This window comes from Lathyrus oleraceus, chromosome 5 (genome assembly GCF_024323335.1).
Source record: "Lathyrus oleraceus cultivar Zhongwan6 chromosome 5, CAAS_Psat_ZW6_1.0, whole genome shotgun sequence".
Lineage (NCBI taxonomy): Eukaryota > Viridiplantae > Streptophyta > Magnoliopsida > Fabales > Fabaceae > Lathyrus > Lathyrus oleraceus.
Genome location: NC_066583.1, coordinates 30,160,363 through 30,171,384, shown reverse-complemented (window position 1 = coordinate 30,171,384; position 11,022 = coordinate 30,160,363). Strand labels below are relative to the sequence as shown.

At 36.3% G+C, this 11,022-nt stretch overlaps 1 protein-coding gene across 1 annotated transcript; it reads right to left on the bottom strand.

Annotated features, from left to right (window-relative positions):
- Positions 1-9,261: 9,261 nt before the first annotated feature.
- Positions 9,262-10,696, bottom strand: LOC127080283 (24-methylenesterol C-methyltransferase 2). Its single transcript, XM_051020611.1, has one exon. It carries the CDS (start codon positions 10,601-10,603, stop codon positions 9,524-9,526), a length of 1,080 nt encoding a protein of 359 aa, XP_050876568.1. The 5' UTR covers positions 10,604-10,696; the 3' UTR covers positions 9,262-9,523.
- Between the last annotated feature and the right edge of the window lie 326 nt (positions 10,697-11,022).

Below are 11,022 nucleotides of genomic sequence, written 5' to 3'. Positions count from 1 at the left end.
ATATATCAAGACTCTGATGTAGACTCACCAGTCTAGAACGCGTAACCGAAAAAGAAGTTTAATAAGGAAAGAAAGTATTTCAAGAAGGGAATAATGAGCCATACAAAACTGTTTTAGAAAGAAACAGGGAGAGTAATGACATTAATTATTCTTCAATGACCAAGATTTTGTCATCACTCCAACGGTCCTTCACAACGACTATATAAAGGACGAAATACCTCACAAGAGAATACACCTGAGACACACAGAAATCTCATTCATTCTCTCTCATTTTCACGAGCTGCTGCTCTTACGTGAAAAGCTATTGTTCTTATATTTCTGTAATATTCTCATTTTTTTAGAAGCACTTTACATTATAATTTACTCTTGCTTAAACTACTTCCTCAAGTGACTTTGCGCAGTCTGAATACTTGAGAGGGCTAAGAGATTATTCTCTTAGATGTTTGGTTGTGTAATCTTTCAAGATTAGTGGATTAAGTCCTTTTTGAAGGCGAAATCACCTTGGTCGGGTGGACTGGAGTAGCTTTGAATTTCAAGCGAACCAGTATAAAATTCTGTGTGTTTTGATTTCTGAAAAAGTTTTTATTTCCAAAACAATTCAAACCCCCTTTTTTGTTTTTCTCAACCTTCGGCTAGTTGTATTCAGTTTTTGCTGCTTGTTTGATGAAGACACTTATGAGGGCAGTGACGGTCCTCTTATCTTCCTAGAGGTCAACATTTCCCATGATTTCCTTGGTGTTATTTTCTCTGATAAGGGGTGTGAATACTATGGCATAACTCTTCTACTTAGACAGGGATGATGACTTTAGTCACATAGGTTAACTAGAAGGGAGATTCACTGGTAGTCAAAGGTAAGTAGTTTGATACGCCCATATGACATGTGGGAGATCATCTTCCTAATTTCCTCTTTCTGCTTCAAGTCTTTGATTTAACCCTCTCAGGACTACCTAGTTTACCGCTTTGTCCAGCCTGTAGATCTAGAGGTGTTCCACTTACATGAAATGATGGTTAAAATTCAAGTGTTCTAAGATCTTAATGAAACTCTTATATGTAAATTGCATTTTATTGTCAATCACGACGACCTGAGGGACTCTGTGCTTGGCTAGGATGTTCCTCTTGAAGAATTTCTATATATTGGTCATTGTGATATTCAATAGTGCTTCTGCTTTACTCCACTTGATGAATTAATCTACCGCCACGATCAAGAACTTGACTTGTACTAGCGCCAAAGGGAATGGGCCATGAAGAGTGTTGTGTATGTTTGTATCTTGTTGGCATTGATCATATATTGTTACATACTCCTTAGCATCATGAATTATGGTTGGTTAATAGTATCCACCTCTAAAAACTTTCTTGGTCAGTGCGAGCACCCAAGTGTTGCCCATCTATTCCTTCATGCACCTTGGCGAGAGCATATGCAACTTCTTCTTTTTCCAGACACTTCAGCATATGGGTTGATATTCCCCTTCGGTACAATAACCCTTCAATCAAGGAGTAAGAATTGAATCTTCTCTTTATGATAGGGCATCAAATGGATCATTATATAGTACTTTTTGCTCGATGTATATTGAAATGGACGTTATCCAGGATGGTCGTGTATTGTATCTTATTTCCATTATATTAACTCTTGAGTTTTCTATGCAGGGGATTTTCAGAGTTTATTGGATAAAGGAACTATTTACCCTAAGCGATCTAGTGCTAGCAAACTTAGACAAGACCTTTACTCGGGTGTTCTGCTCTCTTGAGAGATGCAATATCTCTGAAATTTTGAACTTTGCTAACTTTTCTCTAGCCATGAAGACATATCATTGTAGCAACAACTCTTTGGTATGGGATCCTCAACCTAATTCTCATCTCGGTGGCCAAAGCAAGACTAGCGATGACGACCTCATACATGATTTGATTATTAGTGGCACGGAAATCAAAACACGTAGATACTTTGATTATCATACTAGATTCACACTCTACGATAAGTCCAGATCCACTTCCACGACTATTGGACGACCCATATGTAAATATTTCCCAGGGATGAGCTGGCTCTAATGCACTTATGGTCATTTTTGCTATGAAATGTTCAAACATTTGTGACTTCAAGACTTTCCTTGAGTTGTAAGAAACATTAAATTTAGACATTTCGATGGATCATTTTGTCGATCACACGACTAGATCTGGTCAGTGGAGTGCTTGCTTCAATGGTAGGTTGGTCTTGAAAATTATGGTGTGTGATAGGAAATAATGTCGTAGCTTTTTGGATGTCTCACTAAATCAAGGTCCATATTCTCTATCTTTTGAAAACATGTCTTTGGTTCGGCCTAGGATTTAGATATGAAGTAGATCGGGCTTTCGTGACTATTTGGTTCTCTTACAAGGACGACGTTAATTGCTTCCATGGACACAACCAAAAAGGGTATGAAGACTCTCATGTTGTAGGCCATAATAGCACATGTGAAGTTGATATGACCATATTTAGGGATATGAATGTTTGTTGGTACTCTGAGGTACATCTGAAAAGCGTTTCCTTCTTCAACAACTTGTAAAAGGGGAGAGCATGTTGTGATGATCTCTAAATGAATATGTTCAAAGTCATTAGCATCCCATTCAACTTCATGACTTGCTTATTCGTTGTTGGTTCCATCATCTAGATTACTACCTCACATTTATTCGGAATTACTTATATGCCTCTCCCTGTCAAGTAAAAACCTGCCTTCACTCGGAGGTGCACTTTTATGGATTGAGTCTCATATTGTACTATTATACTCTTCAAAAGAACCATTAAATATGATGGTAGTGTAGCTCTTATTAGTTATACTAGATGATCATGTTGTCCATGTACACTTCCAGTGTCTCGCCTATTTCTTCTTTGAAAACCTTATTCATCATCCTTTGATATGTTTCTCCTACATTTTTTAAACTAAAGGGCATCATGTTATACTGGTAGTTAACTTGCTCAATCATGAAAGCAGTTTTCTCCCTATTTGGCTTGTACATTGGTATTTGATTGTAGCCCATATATGAATCCATAAACAACAACAACTTGTACCCAGCTAAATTTTCAACCAACTTGTCTATGTTTGGGAGCGAGTACGAGTCTTGGGAAACGCTTTATTAAGATAAGTATAATTTACATAATTTTCCATTTTTCTGAAGTTTTCTTGACTAGAATCATATTGGAATTCCACTCGGTTTATTTTACTTCAAAAATGAAATTAGTGTCCAATAAACCTTGGATTGTTTTCACTGCCTTCAAGAGAGACCATCACCTCTTCCTCCAGGACACATATGGGGTGTTATGATCAATGTTCAGCTAGTGAGACGCTAGACTAGGATATATGCCTAGAATTTTTGGGGGAGAGATAGTAAAGATATTAGTGTCGGCCCTCAAACATTTAACTAATCCCTCTTTTACTTCAGAAATTAGGCTGACTCTTATCCTTAATGACCTCATCAGATTATCGTCCAGTTAGACGAGTTCAAAGTCCCCATTCAGAACTAGCCTTAGGACTTTATTCTTGATCTCAATCGAGAGGCCTAGCTCATATCCATGTGGGTTTGCCTTTGTGAACATTGAGGTCAATAACACTCAGTGCTCCATCAGTTTCCCTGCTTCTTCCTTCAGTAATGACGATTACCAACAAGGGATTCTTTAATTCTACTTCCTGTATTTTGCGGGCTCCAAGAAGGTTGGCTTTGACTAAAATAGGTTTTCCACTATCATCGTGGTAATTTATCTTCAGGTGGATGTGGCAGGCCATGGTGTCTATAGTTGCCAAGAATGGTCGACCGAAGATGCTATGGTAAACACTTTCTCATGGAATCACAAAGAAACAAATGTTCGCCATCCTCTTGTTATTTCCCTCTCCCAAGGATACCGGTAAATATACATGTCCACACGAATGAGTGAAAGAATCATTGAACGCCAAGAGGCGATGTCCTTCACATAACCTTAGATCTTATTTCCTTAAGCCAAGCTCACTAAAAATTCTAAAGTATATCATATTGAATGCACTTCCTTCATCTACGAGGATCCTCAAGATGAAATGATTAGTAATGATCATCGAATGTGTCCCATTTAGAGTCCCATCCACCTTTTGTGATCCTTAAACCCTAGGATTGGTCTATCATCTTTATGCTTCTTGTTTATAGAGGATGTTTTAAGATATCTTTATGGTGGAGGCTCTACCTGTCTAAATGGATCTCCACTTATCATGTCTATGGAAAAGATTGAAGAGGAATTTGATTTGGAAAATTTTGATGGATCTTCTAGAAGGAGATTCAAAGTTGTTTCCATTTTATTGTATCGTTTAAAGCGGTTGAGTTTTGAATAAAAGGAAATCTAATTGAATTAGAAAAGATCTTGTTGAACCAGAAAATATATGACTGTGGAAATTCATAGGAACCAAAAGAAGATTCCCATAGAGAGAGTTATTGTTCCGTTTGAGAACCGAAATTGTTGGTATAGATCTTTGATGTGGTGGTGTGAGATGCTCTGGTGCGGTTACGTGGGGCAGACCTGTAAGTTTAGCACTCCACACCCAATTCAGTTTGTGAATAAATGGAATAAAGTGAATTATTGATTGAATCGTACCTTTTAGTTATTCTTGCGATGATATTTATGCAATGTTATAATATTGGGTATATACTGGGCTCGTGGTCGACCCAAACACTTGCCAAATTTTGTAAAGATCTTGGAAACATTTATGGGGTCGAATCCAAAGGTGTTACCAATATAAAATCCCATTACATTAAAACTTGTTTGATTCTTGAAGCGTGCATGAAGGAGGGTAGGAAAAAACTTGTTATGAGGACTTTCTTTTCTATGGCTTTTCCTCCGAGGTGCTGCCTGAATATACCATCGTGAACTTCAACGATGGTGTGTCTACCTTCGTCATGCCATAAACATTATAAAAGGGGTGGAGAGACCTCTCATGTATAATTTCCCTCATATGATTGAGCACACACATGATCTTCTCTTTATAAGGTTGGCTTTAGCAGGCCTATTAACAAAGCTCTATTCTCAATGTATTTCGTGATCAAGGCAATCCGTGATGACTTGTTGTTCCTGCTGTCATAGAGGATATGACACCCGTTGTGGAGATATTGAGTCTCTCAAGTGTTTCTTGTATGAAATAGTGGTTAATGTTTACCATTATTGTGCTTACCAATTTTGATAGGACATCGACCATTGTGTTCTACTTCGTTGGCACATGTGCGATCTCGTATACTATCAATGAATTTATCTTATTTTACTACAACCACACACATCTTCAATAATGGGTCCTTAGCATGTGCATTCTTTCACTTGGGAGACTACTAGCTGGAAATCTTTGCATAGACTACCTTTTTATGCCCTAATTTCTAATGCTAGCATAAGTCCAATGATGAAAGTTTTATGTTCTGCTTGGTTGTTGGTAGTGGAAAAATCAATTGTATATATACTTCTACTATGAGCCCTTCATTGCTCTCAAGAATTAGGTTGATTCCATATCACCTTCTATTTGATGATCCATTTGTGAAGACGGTACATTTTGTACATGGTTCAAATGTGGTTGGTGTCAACTCAATAATAAATCAGCAAAGACCACTTAATCATTCGTCCTGCTAGATTTGGGGTTAAGATAATTTTCTTTAAAGGAGGATCAATGCATACCATTATTGAGTGTGCTAGAAAGTAGCATCGTAGCTTACTCTAGGTTGTTACCCGAGGGAGAACAATTTTTCCAATATTTTGATAGATGGTTTTAGGACCTGTCAATGCTTTGGAAATAAAACACACTGGATTTTGGTTGGTACCTACCTCCCTCACGAGGAAGACACTTAATGCATCTGTTTATAGTGCTAGATATACGAATAACCTCTCCCCGGGGATGTGCCTTGACAAGACTTAGGGCTTGGAGAGGGTGAGCTTCAATAGTGTGAAGGTTTGTTTGCACTATGACGCTCACTCGAATGGCACTTCCTTCCTCAAAAGCCTACAGAACGGGAGAGCATGTTGGATAGATCTTGAAATGAATCAGTTGATAGCGGTGAGCATTTCATTCAGCTTCATTATTCTCACTTTTATGGATGAATTTTCCATCTTGAATATATACTTCTTTGAGTTGGGTCTCATGTTGTATTGTCGACACAGTTGCACACGGTGGTAAAATAGCTAAGTGTAGATGCTTTTCACCGAACTTGACTGTGTAGATGCTTTTCACCGAACTCGACTGTGTAGATACTTTTCACCGAACTTGACTATCATGTTATACATATATACCTACAACGTATTCCTAAATTCTTCCTTGAAGATTTTATTCATCATCCTATATCATGTAGCACCTGTATAATCCAAACCAAAGTACATTATGTTGTGCTTGTAATTGGTGTGTTCCGTGATGAATGATGTCTTGTCCTGATCATTCTCATATATTGCAGTTTGATTGTACTTGAAATAAGCATATATGAATGGTAAAGCTTTTATCCTATAGAGCTATCCACCATGTTAGGGAAATGGTAATAAAAAAAAGTAGACTTTAATGGGATTTATGTATTTTTTTTGCAAGATATGTGGACAAGATTTGTTTGTAACAAGTACGATTATGGATTGATAAGATTGCCAAAGGTGAATATGAAGAAGAAATGGTCCAACTTTTGGAGAGGATTTTTTAAGCCTTAAGATCAGTTGCATACGAATATTGGGTGAAGGATATAAAATGGCTTCCAAATAAATTTTGGCAAGACCTTTTGGATATCAAACACTGTAAGACTTGTCGATATAATTTATTCTGATATACCAATAAATGAGTTGGCCAGTCCGATGAGAATTTAAGTCAATTTGAGGGGGGGAAATGATGAGACCTATATGGCTTTGACATCATTGTGACTAACAATATCCTTCACATAGTTAGGGTGTTAGAGGTTCTCACCAATGCTAATGAGAATGATATTCTTGTTTAGAGCTATAAAAAGAGAATTTCTCATGGCATCCTAGATGTTTCTAATGCACCATGTGAATTTTTACAAATATTCTTTGATTTTGGAGATGCATCTCCGAACACACTTCAACAAAGGTCATTCTGAGTTACGCTTTTTTTTGTTTACTTTATTCCAGAGATGCATCTCCGAAATGATTTCGTAGTTACATCTCCGGAGAGACACACTAGTATCATAATCAACAGAAAAATAATTTTTCAAAATGAAATTGACATACATGCTCCCTATGATGTGATGAACCAAAATGATGGAGATTTAGAGTGAAAAAATGGATTGAGAATGAAGGGTTTTTAGGGTGAAGGATTTGGTCGAAACCAATTATGTCAACAATGATTGTGTGATCATGCAACTGGTTATTTTATCAGATATTTTTGGAGATGCATCTCCGGAAATGTTTGACATGCAAATGTGATGTAAATTTCAAAATACCGCCCATGATTCTGGAGATGCATCTCTGAAATATCTACTAAATTGTTAAATAATTAAAGTCTTTCTTAAAATGTTCCAGAGATGTATCTTCAGAATAAAAATTATCCAACATATAGGGTGCCTCTCATAATGGCCTTACTTGAGTGTGCAAAAGATGCGTCCGAATATGCATCTCCGGAAAAGGAAGGCATTTGTAAAAATTCACGTGAGGTGGTAGAAAGATCTAGGATGCTTTAAAAAATTCTCTATAAAATTTGACTATCCGGCTCTAAACAAACTTACTCTAACAGACCTAGATTTTATAAGACCAATACAGAAAGCTTTTTTTCAATATGGGCTAAAAATTACTAGACTTTGTATTATCCGACCCTAAATGAGTTTTTTTAACTATTTTTTATACAAAAATTAAAATAAAAACCATAATACTTATTATAAAAATGATAAAATATTATATTCTTTTAAGTATAATAAGTTTTTAAGTATCATATTATTTTTTATAAATACTATAATATTTTTGAATATAATACATATTATATATAATAATAATAATAATAAAAATTAAATATTTAAGAGAATTAATAGAATATGAGAAAATTATAAATTAAATACAAAATAATTGAATAATAATTTAATTATATCAAAGTATAATATTTAAAAGAGAATGATTAAATCGAATATAGATAAAATTTAGTAAGATAGAAAAAATCAATGCTTTGTTTTATAGTGAGACAACATAAATATTCATATTTTTTTTTTAAAATTTATAATTATGCAGGCTTGACTAACTACCCACACGAACTATCTGCAATTCATACAGATTAGACCTAATAGGTAGCGGATTTTGTAGGACTGAATTAAAAAAACTCTTAAAAGATATGAACTTTAATTTTTAAGGTTCAAACTCTATGATATTTCGAGCTGGACAAACCGGACTAAAAATACAGTTTCAATTTAAGACTAAAGACTGACCCATATGTGTTAGTCCATTTTGGCAACTATAGAGTATTTGACGAAGAATTTGTGCCTTCATGTACTACAATTAGTGGAGTAGAGGGAGAAATGGGTGGGGTGTAGAGCATGAAGAATTCGTGTCTTCATATACTACCATTAGTGACGTAGAAAGAGATATAAGCAGAGTGTTCATATGTAATTGAAAGTGGTTAGGATCGGAGAAACTATCTCTAAAGTATGGTTTTAAGATAATGATTGTTGAATCTTATTTACAGAAGTTAATCTAGAAAAGGTGTTTGGAAGAGGTGATCTATGTTGTCACATAAGTTTTTAAATTTATAGCATCCTTGTTGAACTTTGAACTAAGAATTTCAACATGTTTCTCTATCATAATACTACAAACAAAGTAGTTGAAGCTTTTGATAAATTTAAGTTGAATAGAAAGGAGATAGTGTTTGAAGGTTCTACATAACTCCATAAGATGTGTGTTTGTCACGGAAACAAAAAAGAATTGTCAGATCCAACGCAAGTGCAGGACAAATGTCTTGCCATGTGTGGCCCAACGCTCTCCTGGAGGAAACACCCACTCACAAAATGCCAACAACAAAACCAAAAATAAGCATCTCCAGATCCATACAGATTCTCAAATAAGCTAAAAGCATAATCACGTTACGGTACCACAAAAGCCAGCTAATCTCAAAACAAATATAGCCAACTTAACATGTGCTGTTTTCTCATATCTCCACCTCATCTATCTCCTTTTTCACCCCCCAACACCATTAAATTGTAAGACACCATAAATAAGCTTTTCCCCTTTTGTTCCCCCAACTTTTAATATCATAAATATTCATTGCTTTTTCTCAAAATACCATATCGAAATAAATATCAATCAAATCACAGGAACAATCAGAATCCAACTTTAAACTAATTAAATTCCACTAAATGAAATACACTAACAGTAACAGTAGTAACAGTACTGAAGACTAAAATAAAACCCAAAAGGCAATAAGAATATTAAAACAAAAACTACATTGCAAAAATGAAAATAAAAAGAAAAACATATTACATCCAGTTCAAAGAAACAATAAGTTAAACTTGTAAAATAAAAATTATTTTAAAAAAAAACAAATTCATTTTAAATCCAGATACCTTGATCACCACCACCAGAAATTCATTTTTCTTGTTCTTTTGGTTTTCTGCAGAGAATCATGTGCATAGGAGAGAAAATTCCAGTATCACCCCCTCTGGTCAAATAGTCAGCAGTCTTGAACAGCATCTCATGAACATCAACCGTCCCTTTGGGCGCTATTCCCAATGCAGACAGAACAGTTACCACAACATGGTTACGCCAATAAGCAAGCCGACCCATTTTCAAACGGCTCCACCACGGCTCAGCCGGTGGCTGAGCCAGATCCCGTTCCTTAACAACCTCAAACCCAACTTTCTTAGCCGTTTCAGCTATATCAGCGTAGCTTCTAAGCCCAGGCAAAGCATCCCCTCTTTCAATTCCTTGAATAATCTCAACATGTTCTGAATTTTCAGATATGAATTTCTCTGTTGTGACCCATTCATATGAAACGTAAAGAGCGCCGGGTTTCAAAACCCTAAAAATTTCAGCGTAGACTTCTTCAAGCTTAGGCGCGTGGCACGTCGCTTCGATTGAGTACGCGCCGTCGAAAGTGTTATCGGGAAACGGCATCTCGAGGAAATTACCGCAAACGACGTCGCATAGAGAATCGAGCCCGGCTTTTTTGTTGTGTATCTTCGCTCTTTTCACTTGATACTCGTTGATCGTGATTCCAACGACGTTAGCGCGTGAGTGAGACGCGATGGCTCTCATGGGACCACCAACACCGCATCCTACGTCGAGGATTTTGTCTCCGGATTTCACCTCGATGAGATCCACAGCCATTTCTTCGTGGAGGCGCGTGGCGTCACGGTGGGATTTACCTGGGAGGGAAGGTGAGAAATGGAAGGATTGACCCCAACCCCATTCGTAAATATCTGTAACTAAATTGTAAAAGGTATCAACGAAATCTGGGACTTTCTCTGCGGTTTCGATCTCTTTTGGACGACGGAAGAAGGACCAGTATTGCTTGTAGCTGTCTTGGACTTTCTCGGCGGAAATGGAACCACCGGATAGATCGGTGGCGCGTTTGCCTTTTCGTTCGGCGGGGCCGAGGATACAGACGAACCAATATAGGCCGCCGGCGAGAAGAGCTCCGGTGCAGAAGAGAGAGAGTGAGTCCATTAGAAAAACAGAGTATGTATGTTTGTTTGTTTGTGTTTTGTTCTCTCACCCTATGTTATGTTTCATTTGTAAAACTAGGTTCTGTTCTTAAGTGAAGTGAGAAACCGTTGGAATCTTTTTTTATTTATTTTAAATAGTTATTTATTTATTTATTTATTTTATTTTAGCGTTATACAGTGAACAGCATCTTTCCGTGTCCACGTGCTTCGCGCGTGATTCCTGCTTCGTTGTTAATTTATTATGGTAAAGATCAGGACAACTCAAACAAATACAGCACATCTCTTGTGTTTTTATCATTAAATGGATGAAAATATTATACAAATAGTAGGAAATAATAATAATAAGTAAAATTATTTCATTTGACCAAAATAAATTTTAATTAAGTGACCTTCTAGATATATATTTGTTCCTTTTCTTTT

Coding starts and splice junctions, on each gene's coding strand:
- LOC127080283 (XM_051020611.1), bottom strand. CDS start 10,603: ATGGACTCACTCTCTCTCTTCTGCACCGGAGCTCTTCTCGCCGGCGGC.